The 20,229-nt window shown below is 44.6% G+C and overlaps 1 protein-coding gene across 1 annotated transcript; it reads right to left on the bottom strand.

The window, feature by feature from the left end:
- Positions 1-11,877: 11,877 nt before the first annotated feature.
- Positions 11,878-15,494, bottom strand: LOC132888915 (E3 SUMO-protein ligase ZBED1-like). Its single transcript, XM_060925006.1, has 4 exons — positions 15,193-15,494; positions 14,427-14,517; positions 13,151-14,133; positions 11,878-12,797 (listed from the first exon to the last, which is right to left on the bottom strand). The coding sequence occupies exons 1-4, from the start codon at positions 15,429-15,431 to the stop codon at positions 12,227-12,229; spliced, it is 1,884 nt and encodes a 627-aa protein (XP_060780989.1). The 5' UTR covers positions 15,432-15,494; the 3' UTR covers positions 11,878-12,226.
- Positions 15,495-20,229: the final 4,735 nt, after the last annotated feature.

Here is a 20,229-nt window from a genome sequence, read left to right as displayed (position 1 = left end):
CCGATGAGCCCAACGCCAGGACCCCGGTCCTGGGATGGGGCCACCGGGCCTCTTGTACGTCCCACATCAAGCCCGGGCCAAGGTTCTCCAGTGGGGTCACTCTTCCCCTCTCACCACCCACCCGGGAGCTCGGAGGACCCTGGAATTCCTGAAAAGACGCTTCTGGTGGCCTAACATGGAGCAGGAAGTAAGGTCATTTGTCCTGTCCTGTGAGGTTTGCACCAGAACCAAGAACCCACGACAGCGTCCCCAGGGTCTCCTGCATCCTCTGACCATTCCTCGGCGTCCCTGGTCCCACGTGGCAGTCGACTTCATCACGGGTCTCCCTGAGTCACAAGGTAACATGGTCATTTTGGTCATAGTTGACAGATTCTCCAAGGCCTGCCGCTTCATACCACTGTGCAAACTCCCCTCTGCTCTTGAAACAGCGAAACTTTTGTTTAATCATGTCTTCCGAGTCTTTGGTCTTCCACAGGACATCGTCTCAGACCGAGGGCCCCAGTTCTCCTCCCGAGTGTGGCACGGGTTCTGCAAGGTCATCGGAGCCACTGCCAGCCTCTCCTCTGGGTTTCACCCACAGTCCAATGGTCAGACGGAGAGGCTCAACCAGGACCTGGAAACCACCCTGCGAGGCCTGGCTATGGATAACCCGACATCGTGGAGCACCTGGCTGCCATGGGCAGAGTATGCCCACAACACCCTGCAGTCATCGGCCACCAAGCTGTCGCCATTCCAGTGCCAATTCAGGTTCCAGCCACCTCTGTTCCCGGACCAGGAGGAGGACGGGGGGGTGCCCTCGGTCAACCAATATGTGAGACGGTGTCGCAAGACCTGGAGCAAGGTCAGGAAGACCCTCATACAGACCTCCAGAACCAACCAGACTCAGGCCAACCGCCATAGAAGACCTGCACACACTTTCCACCCTGGGCAGCGGGTTTGGCTGTCCACTAAGGACCTTCCGCTGCGGGTGGAGAACCGCAAGCTTGCTCCTCGCTACATTGGCCCCTTCAAGGTGGTGCGCAGGGTGAACCCTGTCTCCTACCGGCTCCAGTTGCCCCGGACTCTGAGGATCAACCCCACTTTCCATGTTTCCCTGTTGTGGCCCGTACTGACGTCTACGTATGCCCCTGCCCCTAGGAACCCCCCACCCCCCCGCATCTTCCAGGGGCAGACTGTGTTCACTGTGCATCGCCTGCTTGACTCCCGCCGGGTCCGCAGCGGCTTGCAATATCTGGTGGACTGGGAGGGCTATGGTCCTGAGGAGCGCTGCTGGGTTCCTGCTCGGGATGTCCTAGATAAAGAACTGTGTCGGGACTTCCATTCGGCCCATCCGGATCGCCCTGGGAACGTCAGGAGATGCTCCTAGAGGAGGGGGTCCTGTTAGGACTAGGACTGTTTTGGCCTCTAGAGGCCGCTGTTATTTCCTTTTCGTGTCATGTTTATTTTGGCCTCTAGAGGCCACCACTGTTCCTGTGTTTTGTGTTTTTGTTAATTGCCTGTTTAGTCCTAATTATCTTCACCTGTGTCCTTAATTAGTTTGTGTATTTATACCCCTGAGTTCAGTCCTCTTGTCACGGAGTCTTTGTGCTGTTATGTTTATCTCCAGTTTCCTCTGTACCGTGTTCTTTGTTTTGCACTTTGCTTTTCTGGTTTTTTGGCTTTTGTTTTGTACCTTTTGGATATTTTTATTTTTGTGATCTTCTGAGCTTTTGCATTTTTGCCTTTTCCTTTTTGGACTTTGAACTTTTGATATTTTATTTTTCCCTTTGTCTTCCCAGTATTGGATTATACTCTTTTTTTTTTTTTTTTTTTTTTTGCCCTGTATATAGTGTATATAGTATAAATAAACCTTTTGATACTTTTTCTACTTCCGCCTCACGCCTCTGCATTTGAGTCATCCCCCTGGTGGCCTAGTGGGGGTTTGCTGGATTATCACACCAACGAACCAGGTTTGAATCCCAGCAAAACCCTAACAGAACTGAAAACGGTACTGGACTGGGAGCCAATGTAGGGAGCGAAGGATAGGGGTGATGTGAGAAAATCTGTTGGACCTAGTGAGTAGCCTGGCAGCAGCATTTTGGATAGATTGCACATGAGAAATGACAGATTTGTTGAGGGCAAGAAAAAGAGAGTTGCAGTAATCAATGCGGGAAGAAATAAAAGCATGGATGAGCATTTCTAGATCAGTGTGGGACACCATAGATCTAAGCTTACTAATGTTACGTAAGTGAAAAAAGCAAGATTTTATTAACTTTTTAATATGAGGCTGAAAAGAGAGGAAGTTGTCAAAGATTACCCCAAGGTTTCTCAGACTGGGGCGAACAAAAACTGAATAAATTCCCAAATTCTGCTTAATCTCTGATGCCAATAAGTCTGGGGCAAAGATTAATATTTCTGTTTTGTTATCATTTAATTGTAACCAGTTTTCTGCCATCCACCCCTTAATGGCTTCCAGGCATTCTAGGAGTCTAGAAAGGCTAGCTACCTCCTTTGGGCTGAATTTAAAAAGCAGTTGTAAGTCATCTGCATACATGTGATAAGTGATGCTAAAATTCTGAATAATCTGACCCAGGGGAAGCATATAAAGTATAAAAAGGAGTGGGCCCAGCACTGACCCCTGCGGGACACCGCAAGAAAGGGGGGAGGAAGAGGAGACGTAGTCCCCAATTGAGACAGTAAAGGTCCTTTCTGTTAGATAAGAGGCAAACCAGTTTAACACAGTCCCTGAGATGCCTACCCAGTCATGTAATCTCTTGATCAAAATATGATGGTCAACAGTATCAAATGCCGCGCTCAGGTCAAGAAGGACAAGTACAGCGCATTCACCATTGTCCACGGCCATCTGAATGTCATTTGTGATTCTCAAAATGGCAGTTTCGGTAGAATGGAGCAGCCGAAAGCCAGACTGAAATTTATCATAGAGACAATGGCTGTCTAGAAAGGCAGGGAGTTGATTAGCTACCACCTTTTCCAAGATTTTAGATAAAAATGGTAGTTTGGAAATTGGTCTATAATTCTTATGCTCAGACGGGTCCAGGTTAGGCTTTTTTTAAATGGGCTGTATGGTGGCATGTTTAAAAGAATGTGGAACACAACCAGTGGCAAGAGACAAATTAATAATTTCCAATAGAACTGGTCCAATAATGGGGAAAGCTTTAGTGAAAAGTGAAGGTGGAAGTATGTCATCTGGACCAGAAGACAGTTTCATGTTTTTTACAAGCTTTTGTAGATCATTGTAAGTAATAGGAAGAAAAGAATCCAACTGATTGTAAGGCAGGGTGGGCGGTTGACTAATAGTAGATATCCCATGCTGAATACCAGCTCTAATAGTTGTGACTTTGTCAACAAAGAAACTAATGCCGCTTTTCCACTACAAACGCGGCTGAGTCGGGCTGAGCCGTGCCGTGCTGAGTCGAGCTGAGCGGGGCTGTTGGAGTTGCATTTCGACTACAACCGTGCTGAACCATGCTGGCTGGAAGTAGGTGGACACATTGGGTGGAGTTAGCGAAAGTGGGTGGACGTCAGGTGATGTCGTTAAGCAGCGCAAACAGTGACATCAGTGAGCTTTTAAGCGGTAGTCTCACGACCCGAATAGTAAACAATAAACATGGAGGACATGGAGTCGTTAGTGTTGCTGGTCTTGGTGCTGTGGCTTGTTGTCACCGACAACGCGGACAGATACTGGCAAGAGCGTATAGATGAGGCGAGGTGCATAAGGCTTCAGAAATTCTCGTAATTCGTAATTATTATTCTTCCGGGTTTGCGGTGTTTACAGATCCCAGCGCGCTCGCGGGGCGTGTGTGGGCAAGTGAGGACACTCCTCCTCACCAATCAGTGCACAGGGGAGTGTCTGCTCACGCCCCCAGCCTCACTCGGCTCAGTTTGGCTCGCTTCAGCCCCACTCCAAAACGGTGCGAGTTTTAGGGGCTAAGCAGGGCTGAAGCGAGCTGAGTCGTGCTGGTTTTTGGTAGTTGAAACGCGAGCCGTGTCGGGCTGAAGTGAGCTGAAAAAGGGTAGTGGAAAAGGGCCATAAGAAAAAGATTACAATCCTCTATAGAGAAACAAGGTATCACAGTGGTGGGTGGGGAAACAATGTTACTAATTGTATCAAACAAACATTTGAGGTTATTTTTTGAAGTGGCAATCAAGTTGGCAAAAAATGCAGAACGACTCTCTCTGATCACATCGTTCAAAGAGAGCCTAATTTCTTTCAGATACAAGCGGTGTACTTCAAGTCCAGTTTTTTTCCATAGCCGCTCGATCTTTCGGCACTTTCTCTTTAAGCAGCGAACATCATCCGATATCCACGGATGGGGATTATGTGTGGTCTTTGGTTTAAATTTAAACGGGGCAACTATATCCAAAACAGATGCGCAATGATCATTAAACAATTGCAACAATTGATCCATGTCGCTGAAATTTAAGAACAAGTCATCTCTAAATAGTGAGGAAAAGCTGCTCACAGATTTCTGTGTGATAGGGTGAAAACATATAGGTCTATCATAGCATGGCGGATCAGGAAAAAAAGACAGAGCAAAAAATATACACTTATGATCACTGATCAGTAAATCTTCACATGTGATAAGTCTACCCCCATGTGATAACGACTCAGACAACGACCGCTCAGCCAGCTCCCATCCCCCTCACTCACTACCCCCCACCCCCAGTATGGACATTACATCTCCCCGTCCCCAAGCTCACACAACTGGCTCACCAACCCCCACTGCCTCCATTTTCCACTCTGCTCCCTCATCTCTGCTATCAGAAACAACCTACCCACCACCCACCTCCCCACACCCAAACCCAGCACACCCACCACCTACAGTCACCAGAGGCCAAGTGAGGGGGGCACTGAAAGGACTGAAGTCCAAGGCGGCTGGGCCTGATGGCATCTGTGCAAGACTGCTAAAGTCATGTGCAGAGTCACTAGCCGAACCACTCCATCACCTGTTCAATAGGAGTCTGCAGGAAGGCAAGGTACCTACACTGTGGAAAACTTCGTGTCTTATACCGATCCCAAAGAAAGCACATCCCAAAGAACTCAATGATTACAGACCGGTTGCCCTCACCTCTCACCTAATGAAAACATTAGAACGTGTGCTGCTGCGCAACCATCTCAAACCCCAGGTACAACATGCACTGGATCCTCTGCAGTTTGCCTACCAAGAGAACGTAGGAGTGGAGGATGCTATTCTGTATCTTCTTCACAGGGTGCACTCTCACTTGGACAAGGGTGGATGTGCTGTGAGAATCATGTTTTTTGACTTCTCCAGTGCTTTCAACACCATCCAACCACTGCTGCTGAGAGATAAACTGGTGCAGATGGGAGTGGAGCCTGGCCTGGTAACCTGGATCACAGACTACCTCACTGAGCGGCCCCAGTTTGTTAGACTGGGAGGCCTTACATCTGAGACGGTGGTCAGCAGCATAGGAGCGCCACAAGGAACGGTGCTCTCCCCGGTGCTCTTCACTCTGTACACAACTGATTTCAGCTACAACTCTGCGATATGCCACATGCAGAAGTTTTCAGATGACACTGCAATTGTTGGTTGTATCAAGGAGGGTCAGGAAGAGGAGTACAGGGGTCTGGTGGAGGACTTTGTGGGATGGTGCCAGACCAATCAGCTGCACCTGAACACCACCAAAACCAAGGAAATGGTGGTGGATTTCAGGAGATCCACCCCGCCTGTGGTGCCGGTCTCTATTGAGGGAGAGAATGTGGAGATTGTCTCCACTTACAAGTACTTGGGGGTGTACCTAGACAATAAGCTGGACTGGTCTACAAACTCCGAGGCACTCTACAAGAAGGGCCAAAGCAGACTCTACTTCCTCAGGAGGCTGAGGTCCTTCAATGTCTGCAACCGACTTCTGCTGATGTTTTACCAGTCTGTCATGGCCAGCGTGCTCTTCTACGCTGTGGCATGCTGGGGTGGTAGCATTAGGAGGAGGGACGCTGGACGCCTGGACAGATTGGTGAGGAAGGCAGGTTCGGTGGTGGGCATGGAGCTAGAGACCCTCACCTCAACAGCAGAGAACAGAACTCTGAACAGACTGGATTCTGTAATGGACAATCCAAACCACCCCCTTCACACCATTTTCACCAACCAAATGAGTCTCTTTAGCCACAGATTCCGTGCCCCCTCATGCAGGACAGACAGGCTACGGAGGTCCTTTATCCCACGGGCCATTCAAACTGTTCAATCGCACACAGAAGGACAACAAGGACATCATCACTGGGGACTGGACTGCCTAACACCCATGTCCTCCATTTATTCCAGGCTTCTTTGCTTGTGTGTGTGTGTGTGCGCGTGTGTGTGCGCGTGCGCGCGTGTGCCTGAGCTGGCGTGTGTGTGTGTGTACTGTGCAATACACTTTTCACCGGATTTCTCACTGTGAAAATTGATGTCTGTTTTTGTTCACTGTAATCCCTGTGTGTGTGTGTGTGTGTGTGTGTGTGTGTGCGCGCGTGTGCATGTGTGTGTGCGCGTGTGTGTGCGCGCGCGCATGTGTGGTGTGTATGTATGTGGGCGTGAGTGTGTGTGTGAGAGTGTGTGGGTGGGTGGGTGGGTGGGTGGGTGGGTTTTTTGACTGTGCAATACTTTCTTCACTGGACTTTTTACTGTGACAATTGAGAAGCATCCCCTCTATCATGGCTGACACTTGCTATTTGTTCACTTAATGTTTCACTTTAATATCTCTCTTTGCACTATACCAGAAGTTTTTGCTCTTGGTTGAATTAGTGTAATTTAGTGTTGATTTAGTGTAATTTAGTGTAATGTTGATCTAGTGTAATTTCTTCCCACTCTGTATCTTAATATGTGTTTTTTGTACATTTGTGTAAGCTACTTGACACTTTAATTTCCCTCTGGGGATCAATAAAGTTACTCTACTCTACTGTACTACTCTACATCTGGTGTTCCCAATACTAAGACCGATGGAAAAAACAAGGTCCAGGGTATGGCCACCAGCATGAGTTGCATCACTGACGTGTTGCGTTAAATTGTGTGACTCAGCGATACTCATGAATTCATTTACCATTCGGTTTTGGCAATCAACATGCAAGTTAAAGTCACCTAAAATGAACAGTTTTTCTAGCTTTATGACAGATGTCATGAAGTCCGAAAAGTCTAATAGAAACTGTGTAGCAGGGCTGGGAGGACGGTAAATTAAGGCAGCATAAAAAGGCTTTGCCCGTCCAACTTTAGTGAGTTGTAGTTCAAAGGAAGGGTAAGACTTTGTGCTTATCAGTTGGCAGGCATAGCAAGACTTCCACACCACGGCACGGCCACCACCTCGCCCAGACAGGCGTGGAGACCCAATGAATGAGCAGTCTGGAGGGCACAGCTCATTGAGGTGAATAAACTCCATATTCTGTTGCCACGTCTCTGTCACAAACAAAAAAATCTAAGCTTTTGCTAGTAAACAGGTCATTTAGAGCATGCGCCTTGTTTGCAATGGAGCGCGCATTTACTAAACATATTTCCATCCTTTTAGCGGAGTTTAAAATGCAAGAAGTTATGCTATCAGATGGGACTGTTGTGGACTTGGACAAGGTCCCAGCCAGAGCATTATCTGGCTGTTTAGGTAACGAAATGAGATTGTGTTTGTTTACTCTACGAGTAAACAAGTCCAAGTTGAGTCACGAGTCCTTAAAATTAGGGCACGAGTCAGACTCGAGTCCAAGTCCTGGACTCGGGTACTACAAGCCTGGGTGGCACATTAATGTCAAAACTAGAGGGTGCTAAAACACAAGGTGGGTGAAAAATATAACCCGGCAAGTTTTATCATTTCGCATGTGTAAATATCCCACTTGTGAGCACAATAGTGAAACTCACGACCACAGACAGAAGAATTACATTGCCGTTCTCAAGCTATCTTTTTTCCTTCTCAAATGTCTTTTTCTTTCTCGATTTAATAGTTTTCTTCGCATGCCAAGTGGATTACCTTCAGCTGCTCTCTGTGCTTGTGTGAAATTTTTGCACCTGAGTTTTGAGTTTTGACATGGAGGTGGCTTTGACAGTTTGGGATGGGCTCATGGTGTTTCTGTTGGTGAATGCTATTGGCTGATGGCTCCTGGTTTTGTGATTTGCTGTAACACACATTGGTTCAGCTAAGCAAAGTGAAGAAGTGGATTTGGAGTGGATGAGCTGGAGAACTGCAGTGCATTTCATGTGAGCAGTTTAGGACTGTGTAACCCCACCACACCTTTACTAAGAGTGTAGAGGTCTGAATCATTTATCTACCAATTCTCCAAGTCTTGAGATGCATCCATAACAACAATGTACTCCAGTACTTAGTTCTCCAGCTCATTTCTTCCAACTCCAGTCCTTCAACATGGCGCCACTTTGCTCAGATAAAATGATGTAGACTACAGTGAATCACAAAACCAGGAGCCATCAGCCAGCAGCATTTCCATCCATCCTTTATCCGTAACCGCTTATCCTGTGCAGGGTCGCGGGCAAGCTGGACTATGGGCGAGAGGCAGGGTACACCCTGGACAAGTCACCAGATCATCGCAGAGCTGACACATAGAGATAAACAACCATTCACACTCACATTCACACCTATGGTCAATTTAGAACCATCAATTAACCTAACCTGCATGTCTTTGGACTGTGGGGGAAACCAGAGCACCCAGAGGAAACCCACACAGACACGGGGAGAACATGCAAACTCCACACAGAAAGGCCCTCGTCGGCTGCTGGGCTTGAACCCAGAACCTTCTTGCTGTGAGGTGACAGTGCTAACCACTACATCACCATGCTGCCAGCCAGTCATTGAATAGTCATTGAATGATCTCAAGTGAAATTTTTGTGCTCAAGTTTTGACCTGGGGGTGGTTTTGACAGTTTGGAGGTGGGTTCATTCCCTTGAATCCACCCCCAAACTGTCAAAACCACCCCCAGGTCAAAACTTGAGCACAAAAATTTCACTTGAGCACAGAGAGCAGCAAAAGGTAATCCATTTGGTGTGCAAGGATAACTTTGAACTCGAGAAGGAGCTCAATATTATAATAAATGTGCAAACAATTCTTCTTTCTGTGCAAGTGAGTTTCACAGTTGCACTCAAGTGGGATATTTACACATGTGAAATGTTAAAACTTAGTTTTATATTTTCACCTTGTGTTTTAAGCGCCTCTAGTTTTGGCATTAATGTGCCACCATAGCATTATTCAATAAGCACATAGAAAATGTGTTACTTATTCAAATTCATATCAAAATATGACCAGTTGCAATGCAATATTTTTAATTGTTTAATTTCAGGTTTAGATCATTCAATGACTATTCTTTTGGGAAGATCATATTTAGGAAAAGAGCAGGTTGCCATGGTCCTTGATATTCAGGCAGTGCAGCAGCAGCTTCCTCCCAGTACTCTCAGGGCTTCAGCTAGGTATTGCTGAGATAACAGGGATTATCAGACAGCATGTCCTCCAGGAAATGCTTCTCCGGAGTTGGAAGAAATCAGCCAGTCAGTCCCATCTCTTATTGACAGATTACAGGTTTGGTTTTTTTAGGCCTGTAACTGCTGCAGGACATCTGCTTGGGGGTCTCGGATAACCTTGGAGAGTCCTGGGTCTAAAACAATGAGATAAAAGGTGGTGGTGGTAGTGGTGGCGGAGGGGAATGTTTCATCCACAGTGCTTAGTTTCACAAGCGCTTTTCACACAGATATTCCGTAATATTGGCATAAAGGCACCTCAATATTCTGGCTTAGTGATTTACACTGAAATAAATAAAGCCAGCATGAAGCCATGCCAGTGTGCGTTTTTACACTGAGTAAACTGCGAGTCGGTGCTTGGCAACCAAAGGTGTGACATGGCACAATGGAGCATTGGAGTCTAGAGTGATGTATTTATGCATCAGAAAAATGAATACCCTGAGCATTCCGACACTGCTTTCAGAACAACAGTTGGTGAATTGAGTGTTGAGGTGCTTTTGTTAGCCATGCACATTTATACCATGCTTTAAACACAAGCATAACATTCCTGAGCATCATATGCAGCATGTAATCACTTCATTTCTGTTTCAATAATTCATGTTTAAAGGAAGTAAGAGCCTCATTGTATACAACATGTTTGTATCCTTTAACTGAGCCAGGGAGGAGTGGAGAGACTCATGCAAGCAACATGTTTGTGCAATCAGAAATATGTTGAGGAGAAAGTAAAGAGAAGTAGCCCAGGAAGCAGGCTTGTAGTACTCGAGTTCAGGACTCAAGTCCGACTCGTGACATGGTGCTAAAATGCCTGGAGAGAAGCCCCTAGGATTGTCCATTTTGCTTATACAGACTTCTCGTGCAGTGGGAAAAAATGCACTGCTATGTGTTCCATATGTAGAAGAACTATCGAAGGGATGACGGGGACAACCTCGAACTTCAATCATCATTTGGCAAGACTCCACCCAGAGAAGGAAGTGACATGCTATGTTCATTGCTCTGTTGATGGGGGGCTTGCTGAGTGATGAACTAGCTAGTGTTAACCCTCTCTCATGTTATTTGCCCTGTTGATAGTGGGCGAGGCTTGCTGAGCAATGAACAAGATTTTTATCTGTAGCCTGTTAACTAAATGAGGCAGTCAAGCAGTAATGTTAGTCCAACACAGTAGCAGAGACGCTTTCACATAAGGGCAGCAACAGCCACCGTCAAATGCTGCAGTTGGAGTTTTGTCCTCGGAGTCGACTCAGATCAATAGTGGATTCCACTCGGACTCAACTTGAAATTTTCTTTCATGACTTGGACTTGGCCCTGTGATGACCTGGTGACTTGTCCAGGGTGTACCCTGCCTTTCGCCCGTAGTCAGCTGGGATAGGCTCCAGCTTGCCTGCGACCCTGTAGAACAGGATAAAGCGGCTAGAGATGATGAGATGAGATGAGATGAGACTTGGACTTGACTTGGACTTGAAAACTGGGGACTTGAGACTGGACTCAGACTCGATGTTTAGTGACTCGACTACAACACTGCTAGGAAGCAATTTGAGGTAGAAAGGTGCACAGACCTTAGACACCGTAGACGAAGGTGTTTGAATTTGTGCTGGTTTCGGAAAGAAGAATGTCAGTATCAGAAATGTCACACCCCTGTCCCACCATGCCGGCTGTCCCTTTTACACAGATATCAATTCCAGCTGTGTTACTATCAACTGTTCCAGCTCAGAGGCAGAACAACACAGACCCCCCATTCTGCATTCGGACATTTTATACAGAACGTGAGGTAAAATAAAGGCGTAAGATTTCCGCCTTGAACAGGCTGTGTAAAGGGGACTTATAAAGTGGTTCTGGAATCCTCTCTAAAATGGAAACACTGTTGAAGGGTTCAACACAACACAAGCAGAAACACCCTTAAAACACTTCTTATTTTGCCGTGGTGTGGCGTCCGTCATCCATTCATCCATCGTCCACAATTCAGTTAAATCACATCTCCATCAGTTCTCCACGAATTTCCATTCCAAATGTTTTGGTTGAAAGAACTCATCACTCTGCACAAAACTTGGTCATTGTATTGTCAAATTTTTTGCTAACAGACTGCTAATTATGTCAACTTTATGAGTTTTTGTCCTTTTCACTAGAATTGTATCTCCTCTCTCAATTCTCATCTGATTTCAGTGCTGATCAGTGCTTTGCATAGAGCTTCCCTTGAGGAACAAAATATGGTCATTTGTTTGTTGATTTTCCTACAACTTTGTTTATTTTCAGTTAGGGCTGGGGCTAACCGATTATTTTTAAAACGATTAATCGGACGATTATTTTATCGATTAATCGACTAATCTAACGACTAATTGGACGATTAGTCTAACGATTATTTTTCCGTTGTTCGATTAATAAAAGCCATTTCGTATCTCAAATAAATACCAAAAAAATCTTAATAATATAGTTTATTAAGCAGCACTGTTGTTTTGCACAGTAAAATAAATAATATAGAATAAAATAGAATTGGAATAAACAAAATAAAAAGGCCAGCCTGTTTCTCTTAAAGTTCAACAAAAATCTCTCTTGTACAAAATTACAAACAAAAAGTAGTGCAAAAACATACACTGTGCCGTGCACAGTACATCAACTCCTGAGTGCTTAACACAACATAACATAGAGCCTAATGAAGTGAAAGTGCCTTCCTTAACTGTAATTCTGTGAGCTTACAACATGCTAATGAAGAGTATGCAATATACTGTATATTGTTCTGTCCACTTTACTTATTCTCTCCTCCCTCTCATCACAACTCTTTACCCCTCCTACACTATCTACTTTGAATTGCTGTGGAGGAATGTGAGCATGTCCACATGTTCTTTGGTGAGGCTTGCTCTTTTTTTGGTCACAATGTTCCCTGCTGCTGAAAACAGACGTTCAGAGGGAGTGGATGTTGCAGGGGCAGCCAAATAAGATTTTGCCACAACAGCCAGGGCTGGGAACCTTGTTTCATTGTCTTTCCACCATTGGAGTGGGTCTTTGTCCTTTGGAATGGGTTTTTCCCCAAAGTACACAAGCACCTCATTCCTGACAGCATTTTCCCTCTGGTCATGGGCTGGGTTTTCATCTTCCAAGTCCTCTTCCTCATCTTCTGACCCAAGCAATGTGTCCAGAACAGACCTTGGCCTCTGTCTTGTTGAGTTATCAGGCTGGCCACTGGGGGAGTCAGGCTCTTCCCTCACTCGCACTCGTCCAGCTTCAAGTGCAAGGTGCTGAAGTTTGATTTTCACTTTCAAGATGTCATCTGTGGACAGGAACTTGAGTTTCCTGAATCTTGGATCAAGGGCTGCAGCAAAGATGCACATGGTGTTCCCGTCTTCATCATATGTAGTCTCAACCCTCCATCTGAAAAATAATTTGTACACTTTAAATGAAAGAAATCAAATGTGCTTCAAGAGAAAGAAGCAGAATCAATAACTCTACATGATAGAATCACAATGGGAAAAACACTGCAATATGCAATGCAAACTGGGAAAGTTTAATTTATATTCTATTTTTTTATGGTTACATTAATCATTACTTTACTTATTATCTTTATTCTGTTTTTTGGTTTGTTTTTTTTAATTGCTTCTTTTTTTGTACATCACTTTGGTCAACTGTTGTTGTTTAAAGTGCTTTATAAATAAAATTGACAGACATTGACATATATTCAGTTATTTCACTATTAGATATTTAAAGAGCTGAATAATTAAACTAACCTTGAAGCAATCTCTGCTGCGGCTGTGGTCTGGAAGTTGGCTACTGGAGCACACTCAAAGGCTGTCTGTGTGGACTTCTGTAGTCCTTTCACCAGTGGAGGCAGGACGGAGACTGTGACGTATGCCTCGCCACTGAGGAAGACAGTGGCTTGCTCAAAGGGCTCAAGAGCTTGATGCAGGTCCTCTAAGATGCTCCACTGCTCAGCCTTTAGATCCAGGTAATGCTTTTCTGTCTTCGTGACCTCTGGGTCAGAAAGGGTTGCTGTTATAGGCCACCGCTGCTCCAGAAGACGTTTGATCATATAAAAAGAACTATTCCACCTGGTAGGTACATCTTGGGACAACTTGTGTTGCGGTGTGCCCATCTGCTCTTGCTTGATTTTCAGTTTGAGGGTGGCGACCTCACTGCTGTGAAAGTAGGTGACAAGGCTCCTTGCTGCCCCAAGTGCCTTGCTGATGCGGGGCTCTTTAAGTGCACTGTTAACAATCAACTGGATGGTATGGCCAGCACATCGCAGTGAGGCAACACCATGCTTCTCCTCAAGGATTCTAAGAGCTTTCACAACGTTCGCTGCATTGTCGTGGGCAATCGCCTGGACATCATCATGGAGAGAAAAGTCAAACTTTTTAGCAACCTCCTCAATCCAGAGAGCAATGTTGTCACCTGTGTGTCTGTCATCAAGGGGCAATGTGCAGAGAACGAATGAGACCATCTCCCACTTCTCGTTAATGTAGTGGCAGGTCACTCCAAGGTATGCCTCTGTACAAATACTCATCCAGGCATCGGTGGTGAGAGTAATTTTTGAGGACCTCTTCTTTAAGTTTCCCTTCAGATCGTCAAGAACACATTGATATGCCTTCTCCAGCTGCTTGGTAAACCACCACCTGGAGGGACATTTGAAGCCTTGGCAGGCATATTCGATCATATCTACGAAGGCCTCACCCTCCACCAGGGACAAAGGCCTCATGTCTTTGATGATCACCTGAAAGATAAAGAAACTAATTATTATAACAACACAGCACAGTAATGTTGCTTACAGTGCAAGATTATGTATCCATGCATGTATGTATGTATGTATGTATTTATTTATTCAATATTTATTTTTATTTATTTATTTATTTATTTATTGACAGTGTTCAAACAAGGACATACAGAAAAAGGCCAAGTCAACAAACCTATAACATTGCAAATAAATTGGGGCACAATAGCCTAAATGATATCAGGCCAATCATTTCCCTCCTAAAAGATGCTCAAAGCAAGCAAATAATTACTCACTCTCATGATTTTTTTGCTGAGTTCAGCTGCCTTCTGTGGTGTGCACTGCGCCTCTTTCCCAAGATAGGTTGACAAGGTACTTTGCTTTGTCCTGAAAACACAATAGCAATGCATATTAAAACAACAGTTGACAGTGGGACATATTAAATCTACTCTAGTCTTAAACTCATTGCACTTCTAGGCCTATGGCATGATTAGCTTGCTTGATGACTAACGTTACTTTTAAAGTAACATTAATGTCAAGTCCAACAATGCATTTCATGTTCTAAAAGTTTGTAGCCTACTGTATCCACACAGTAAAAAATGTACATAGCCTAACGTTAATGCATCTCATACGAGCCCTACCACACTTGGATGTAATGTTAATTTTAATGTTTTCAATGCTCATAAAACTGATTCATTCATGACCACTGCGCACGGCCCTTGCCTGGACATTGTTTGGCTCCGTTTGACACTGGGCCTGGCGAACTAACGTTAACATAGTGAATCATGACAATAAGCTGGCTAACGTTAATGTTACCTTTCACCTGTAAATTACCACAACATGAGCTCTCTATCTAAACGTAGTTTGTTTGTGCCGGTAGCGGCCAGGCAGAGCTGTGTTCTGCAGCCGTAAGCTAGCTGCCATTCCAGCCAACAATAAATGCCAATACAATCGCATGGATAGTTAGCTGGTACTACAGAAATGCTCACAGCTCAAGCTGCACAACACACTACACAAAAGTGAAATCAACTTAACGCTAACCAAAGTTAGTAGGCTACTTACTTATTGTTGTCCCCTCCACGAGAGACAAGGGGGTGTCTCCGCTTTAGATGTTCCAACATCGCCGTTGTGCTGGTGTGATATGCCAGTTCGATTTGGCAAAGACTACAGATGACGATGCCTTTGCGTTTGGTACTGAGTTTAAAGTATTCCCATACCTTCGATGACCTCGGCCGAGCAGTTTTCTTAGGGCTTTTTTCAGGGCTTTTTTGCTTTGAGGAGGTCGCCGTTTCCTTCTCCATTTTGCCGAGTGCCAACTTTGTTTTGTTTTTCTGACTCACGTGTGCGTGGCGATACGTCGACGACTAAATATGACATCGACGATATTTTGATGTCGACTCGTCGACGTCATCGACGCGTCGCTACAGGCCTATTTTCAGTTAAATTGTGCCTCAGTTCTCAATGGATTTCAGTTCTGATTGTTTGTTTTGTTTGAAAGAACTAGTCCTTCTGCACAAAACTTGGTCATTATATTGTAAATTTTTTGCTAACAAATTAGTAATTAGGTCAACTTAACAAATTTTCTTCTGACTAGAGTTGTATCTCCTCTCTCATTTAGCATGCAAATTCAGTTCTGATCGATGTTTTGGGTCCATCTTCCCTTTGGGGAACAAAATTTAGTCCTTTGTTGATTTTCCTGTTGTAAACAGTTTGTCGTGGAGGTTGGTCCTCTCTCACATCAACACATTTCAGTTCTGTTTGATGTTTTGGTAGTCAGGGTTGTTTTCATGGCAGGCCAGATGAGCTACTCCATCCTTGATGTTCTGGTCCTGTGCCTTTGATGATTAAGTACTTTCTACCTACACACTGATGCTTCTTTTACATTATTTATATAGATAATTTATAGCGGGCAGCATGGTGGTGTAGTGGTTAGCGCTGTCGCCTCACAGCAAGAAGGTCCTGGGTTCGAGCCCCGTGGCTGGCGAGGGCCTTTCTGTGCGGAGTTTGCATGTTCTCCCCGTGTCCGCGTGGGTTTCCTCCGGCTGCTCCGGTTTCCCCCACAGTCCAAAGACATGCAGGTTAGGTTAACTGGTGACTCTAAATTGACCGTAGGTGTGAATGTGAGTGTGAATGGTTGTCTGTGTCTATGTGTCAGCCCTGTGATGACCTGGCGACTTGTCCAGGGTGTACCCCGCCTTTCGCCCGTAGTCAGCTGGGATAGGCTCCAGCTTGCCTGCGACCCTGTAGAACAGGATAAAGCGGCTACAGATGATGAGATAATTTATAGCTTTTACAGCTCCTCCTTATGTAAAGCACCTCATTATGTAAATTGGCTTAGTGTATAAAATAAACATAAGTTTGAACCTTCTAGATTTAACATTTCTTCCTAAATATGGTCTAAGAATGTATGGATTATCTTTTATCTTTATTCTTATTTAAAGAAAAATATTTACATTTCCAACAAGAAGGCTTAATGATCTTATATTTAATCTTATATTTTTCATCCATCATCCATCCATCCATCCATCCATCCATTATCTATAATGCTTATCCATCAGAGTCATGAGGGAAGCTGGAGCCAATCCCAGCTGACTCTGGGTGAGAGGCAGGCCTGTATTATTGATTAGGTAATGGTAATCTGCATTATACCACATCATATTGAATTCTTGCATCTGGTTGGTCAGTAGGTGTTGACTAGTTTTCAACAACATCAGCTGTGATAGTAGTTCTAGCTGTGAGGCAAATCACAGGTTATTTTTAATGCACTTGTTTTAATCTAGTACACAAATATAGTAGTAGCTAATTCACAGGGATTTGACTGACATAATCCACATAACTCCACATAATCTAACCCTTTATAACAGTCAGAGGTTAAGCTGCTAAAGTTTTTTTCATAGGAAAGTTAAAAAAACATGTAATCGCTGAGAAATTGCTGTAGTATAAAATAATCAACTGTGGGTACTGTGGTAACTGTGGCTTTGTATCCAGCCACATAACACTACCCCATAGATGATCATTTCCCAATAACAAAAAAAAAAAAAGTCCCTTCCACGCCACGATCTAGTCTTCCCAGGCAGTCTCCTGTCCTAATACTAACCAGCTCTATGAGGCGTATGGGTGAGGCACTGATGTCTGTTTCCATAGCCCTCGGTCTCTCATCTATACAGCTAGGATTACAGTGGGGGGGCTAGTCCTCTGGTAACCACGAGAGTTTGACTTCCCTACTCACAATACAGATGTATTGCAGCGTGCCTTGCCAGATGGTAGTAGGTACCATTTTTATGATGGTTTTTGGTATGATCCGACCGCGAGTAGGATGCACAATCTCCCAGTCAAGAGGCAGACACGCTAACCACTAGGCCAGCTCACGGGCTTTCCAATAACAGCACACCCCTAATTGTTGTGTGCTTTACATAATGCATTGTATTTAATTCTGATTTTAGTCAAAGAACAGCCTAGTTTCTTTGACCCATTATTTTATTAGCTCATAGTTCTTCAGATTCATCTAGGAAGCAACACTGTATTTGACATCTCATCTCATTATCTCTAGCCGCTTTATCCTTCTACAGGGTCGCAGGCAAGCTGGAGCCTATCCCAGCTGACTATGGGCGAAAGGCGGGGTACACCCTGGACAAGTCGCCAGGTCATCACAGGGCTGACACATAGACACAGACAACCATTCACACTCACACCTACGGTCAATTTAGAGTCACCAGTTAACCTAACCTGCATGTCTTTGGACTGTGGGGGAAACCGGAGCACCCGGAGGAAACCCACGCGGACACGGGGAGAACATGCAAACTCCACACAGAAAGGCCCTCGCCGGCCCCGGGGCTCGAACCCAGGACCTTCTTGCTGTGAGGCGACAGCGCTAACCACTACACCACCATGCCGCCCCTATTTGACATTTGAATTGAATTGAAATTGGTCATGTTTGATTTCTGTGATCTCTCGAAGCTAGTGAAGGTGTTCTGAGTAAATGATGACAGGCCAGATATTGTTCCTTTCCTGTTTAAATGAAGATGAATGAGTTGGGGACACCAGCTTTAAGTGTTCTCATGAGACAGGAGATGAGATGTTTCAGAAGCTTAATGACTCTGTTTTGTCTGTTGCCTGTGATTGAGTGTGTTCATTAGGCTGACTGCACCAATAGAGGAATCAAACATGAGATTACACACACACACACACACCACACACATATACATAGCAAGGAAGTCAAAAGTTATTTTAAAGTGATTAACCAGGAAATGTTGAAATTATGTGGTTATGAACTGTCATAATTATACAAGATGTTCTAGATGAAAAAATTTAAGTGGACTTTAGCTTAAACATGCTAAATTGTAACATCAGTCTGTTGGGCCATTTCCCCGGGCGCAGCCATACAAGATTAGCCAGATACATGGATGTATTAGGAGACGAAAATGAGGGTGGCGATGTGTGACGTAGGATTCCGCACGACAGCATACCATGTCATGCATCAAACGGATGGAAGATAAGCAGGGTTTTTTTTAAATAATAAACAGGCAATAAACTAACTATTACTTTATTTTGATTCCTTTTCTAATACTGCATTGCCATAATTTTTATCAAGAAATGCAAACAAATTGACCGAGAAGTCACGCTAGACCATAATATTACACTATAGTCTAGTTGTCACAACAGAAGGACTCTCATGTGCGCTCTAGACAGCACACACTCCGAACTGATTCGCACGCATCGTGAATGACACACCTGCATGAGATTAAGGCGCAATCAGCGCACCTATATAAAGACTCAGAATGCAGACTAACTTTGTGAAGTATTGCGTTGTTGTGATACATTACCGAGCCTTGTTTCCTGACTGATTTCCTGGTTTCTGATTCCTGTTCCTCGTTTTTGACCCTGCTTCTGTCTATGATATTCTGTTTGTGCCTCGCTCGACCTTTTGCCTGTTTTACCGTTCACGATATACGCCTGCCGATTTGGACTGTTTGCCTGTTTGCACTTTTCTTTATAAAAAAGATCTTCTGCACTTACATCCGTCTCCAACCGCCGCTGACAAAATACAGGTACTTCGCCCTGCTGACACTAGTACAGCATGCACTTGTACACCTCCGCTGTGCTCATGGAAAATGACATCACGCATAATGGAGTTATGGCGGCCTCCCTGACAAAAAATAGTCCCATCTATTTTCATCACTTTAGTGGTTATATCGTTAAGAACAAATTCAACATGCAGCTTTTTTATAAATGACAGACAAAGACCGACTTTTAGCTCAGTTTGTTTATTTGCAAGATATTTTCTTTAAGGATAAATTGGAGACACATGAATAAATAAAATAACCTAATCAACAGGGGAAGCTCAGCAGTTACAGTTCCACATTAGTGACCTTGACATCCATGAGACACTATTACCCCTTTTCCACCAAAGCAGTTCCAGGGCTGGTTCGGGGCCAGTGCTTAGTTTGGAACCGGGTTTTCTGTTTCCACTGACAAAAAACTGGCTCTGGGCCAGAAAAAACAGTTCCAGGCTAGCACCAACTCTTTGCTGGGCCAGAGGAAAGAACCACTTACGTCAGCGGGGGGTGGTGGAGTTGTTAAGACCAACAACAATAGCAAGACCGCGAAAGATCGCCATTTTAAGCAACGAAAAGCAGCAGCTGTACAAACGCGAAGTCATCCATTATTGTTGTTGTTGTTGCTGCTTCTTCTTCTCTGTGTTGTTGTTGCTTCGATGTTTGTGCCAAGGTTTATGCAAACACAGCAACGTAACTGACGTATACAGCGACATAATGACGTGGCTCCCCTTAGCACCCCGAGCTATGGAAAAGCAAACTGGTTCTCAGCTGGCTCGCAAGTTGAACAAGTTGTGAACCAGCGCCAGCACTGGCCCCGAACCAGCCCTGGAACTGATTTGGTGGAAAAGGGGCATATGAGGCCCTTGAGCAGGACCCTAACCCTGAATTGAATATTAAATATTAAAGGTGGCATATTATACCACTTTTACACAAGTTGACACAGTTCCCTGAGGTCTTAATGAAACGTCTGTAACATGCTTTGGTCAAAATAGCACAAGGATAAAGCACCACAGCTTCCTTCTCATCCTGTTTAATCAACCCT

Source organism: Neoarius graeffei, chromosome 7, assembly GCF_027579695.1.
Source record: "Neoarius graeffei isolate fNeoGra1 chromosome 7, fNeoGra1.pri, whole genome shotgun sequence".
NCBI lineage: Eukaryota > Metazoa > Chordata > Actinopteri > Siluriformes > Ariidae > Neoarius > Neoarius graeffei.
The sequence above is the reverse complement of the archived record's forward strand: the minus strand, read 5'-3'. Positions and strand labels throughout refer to the sequence as shown.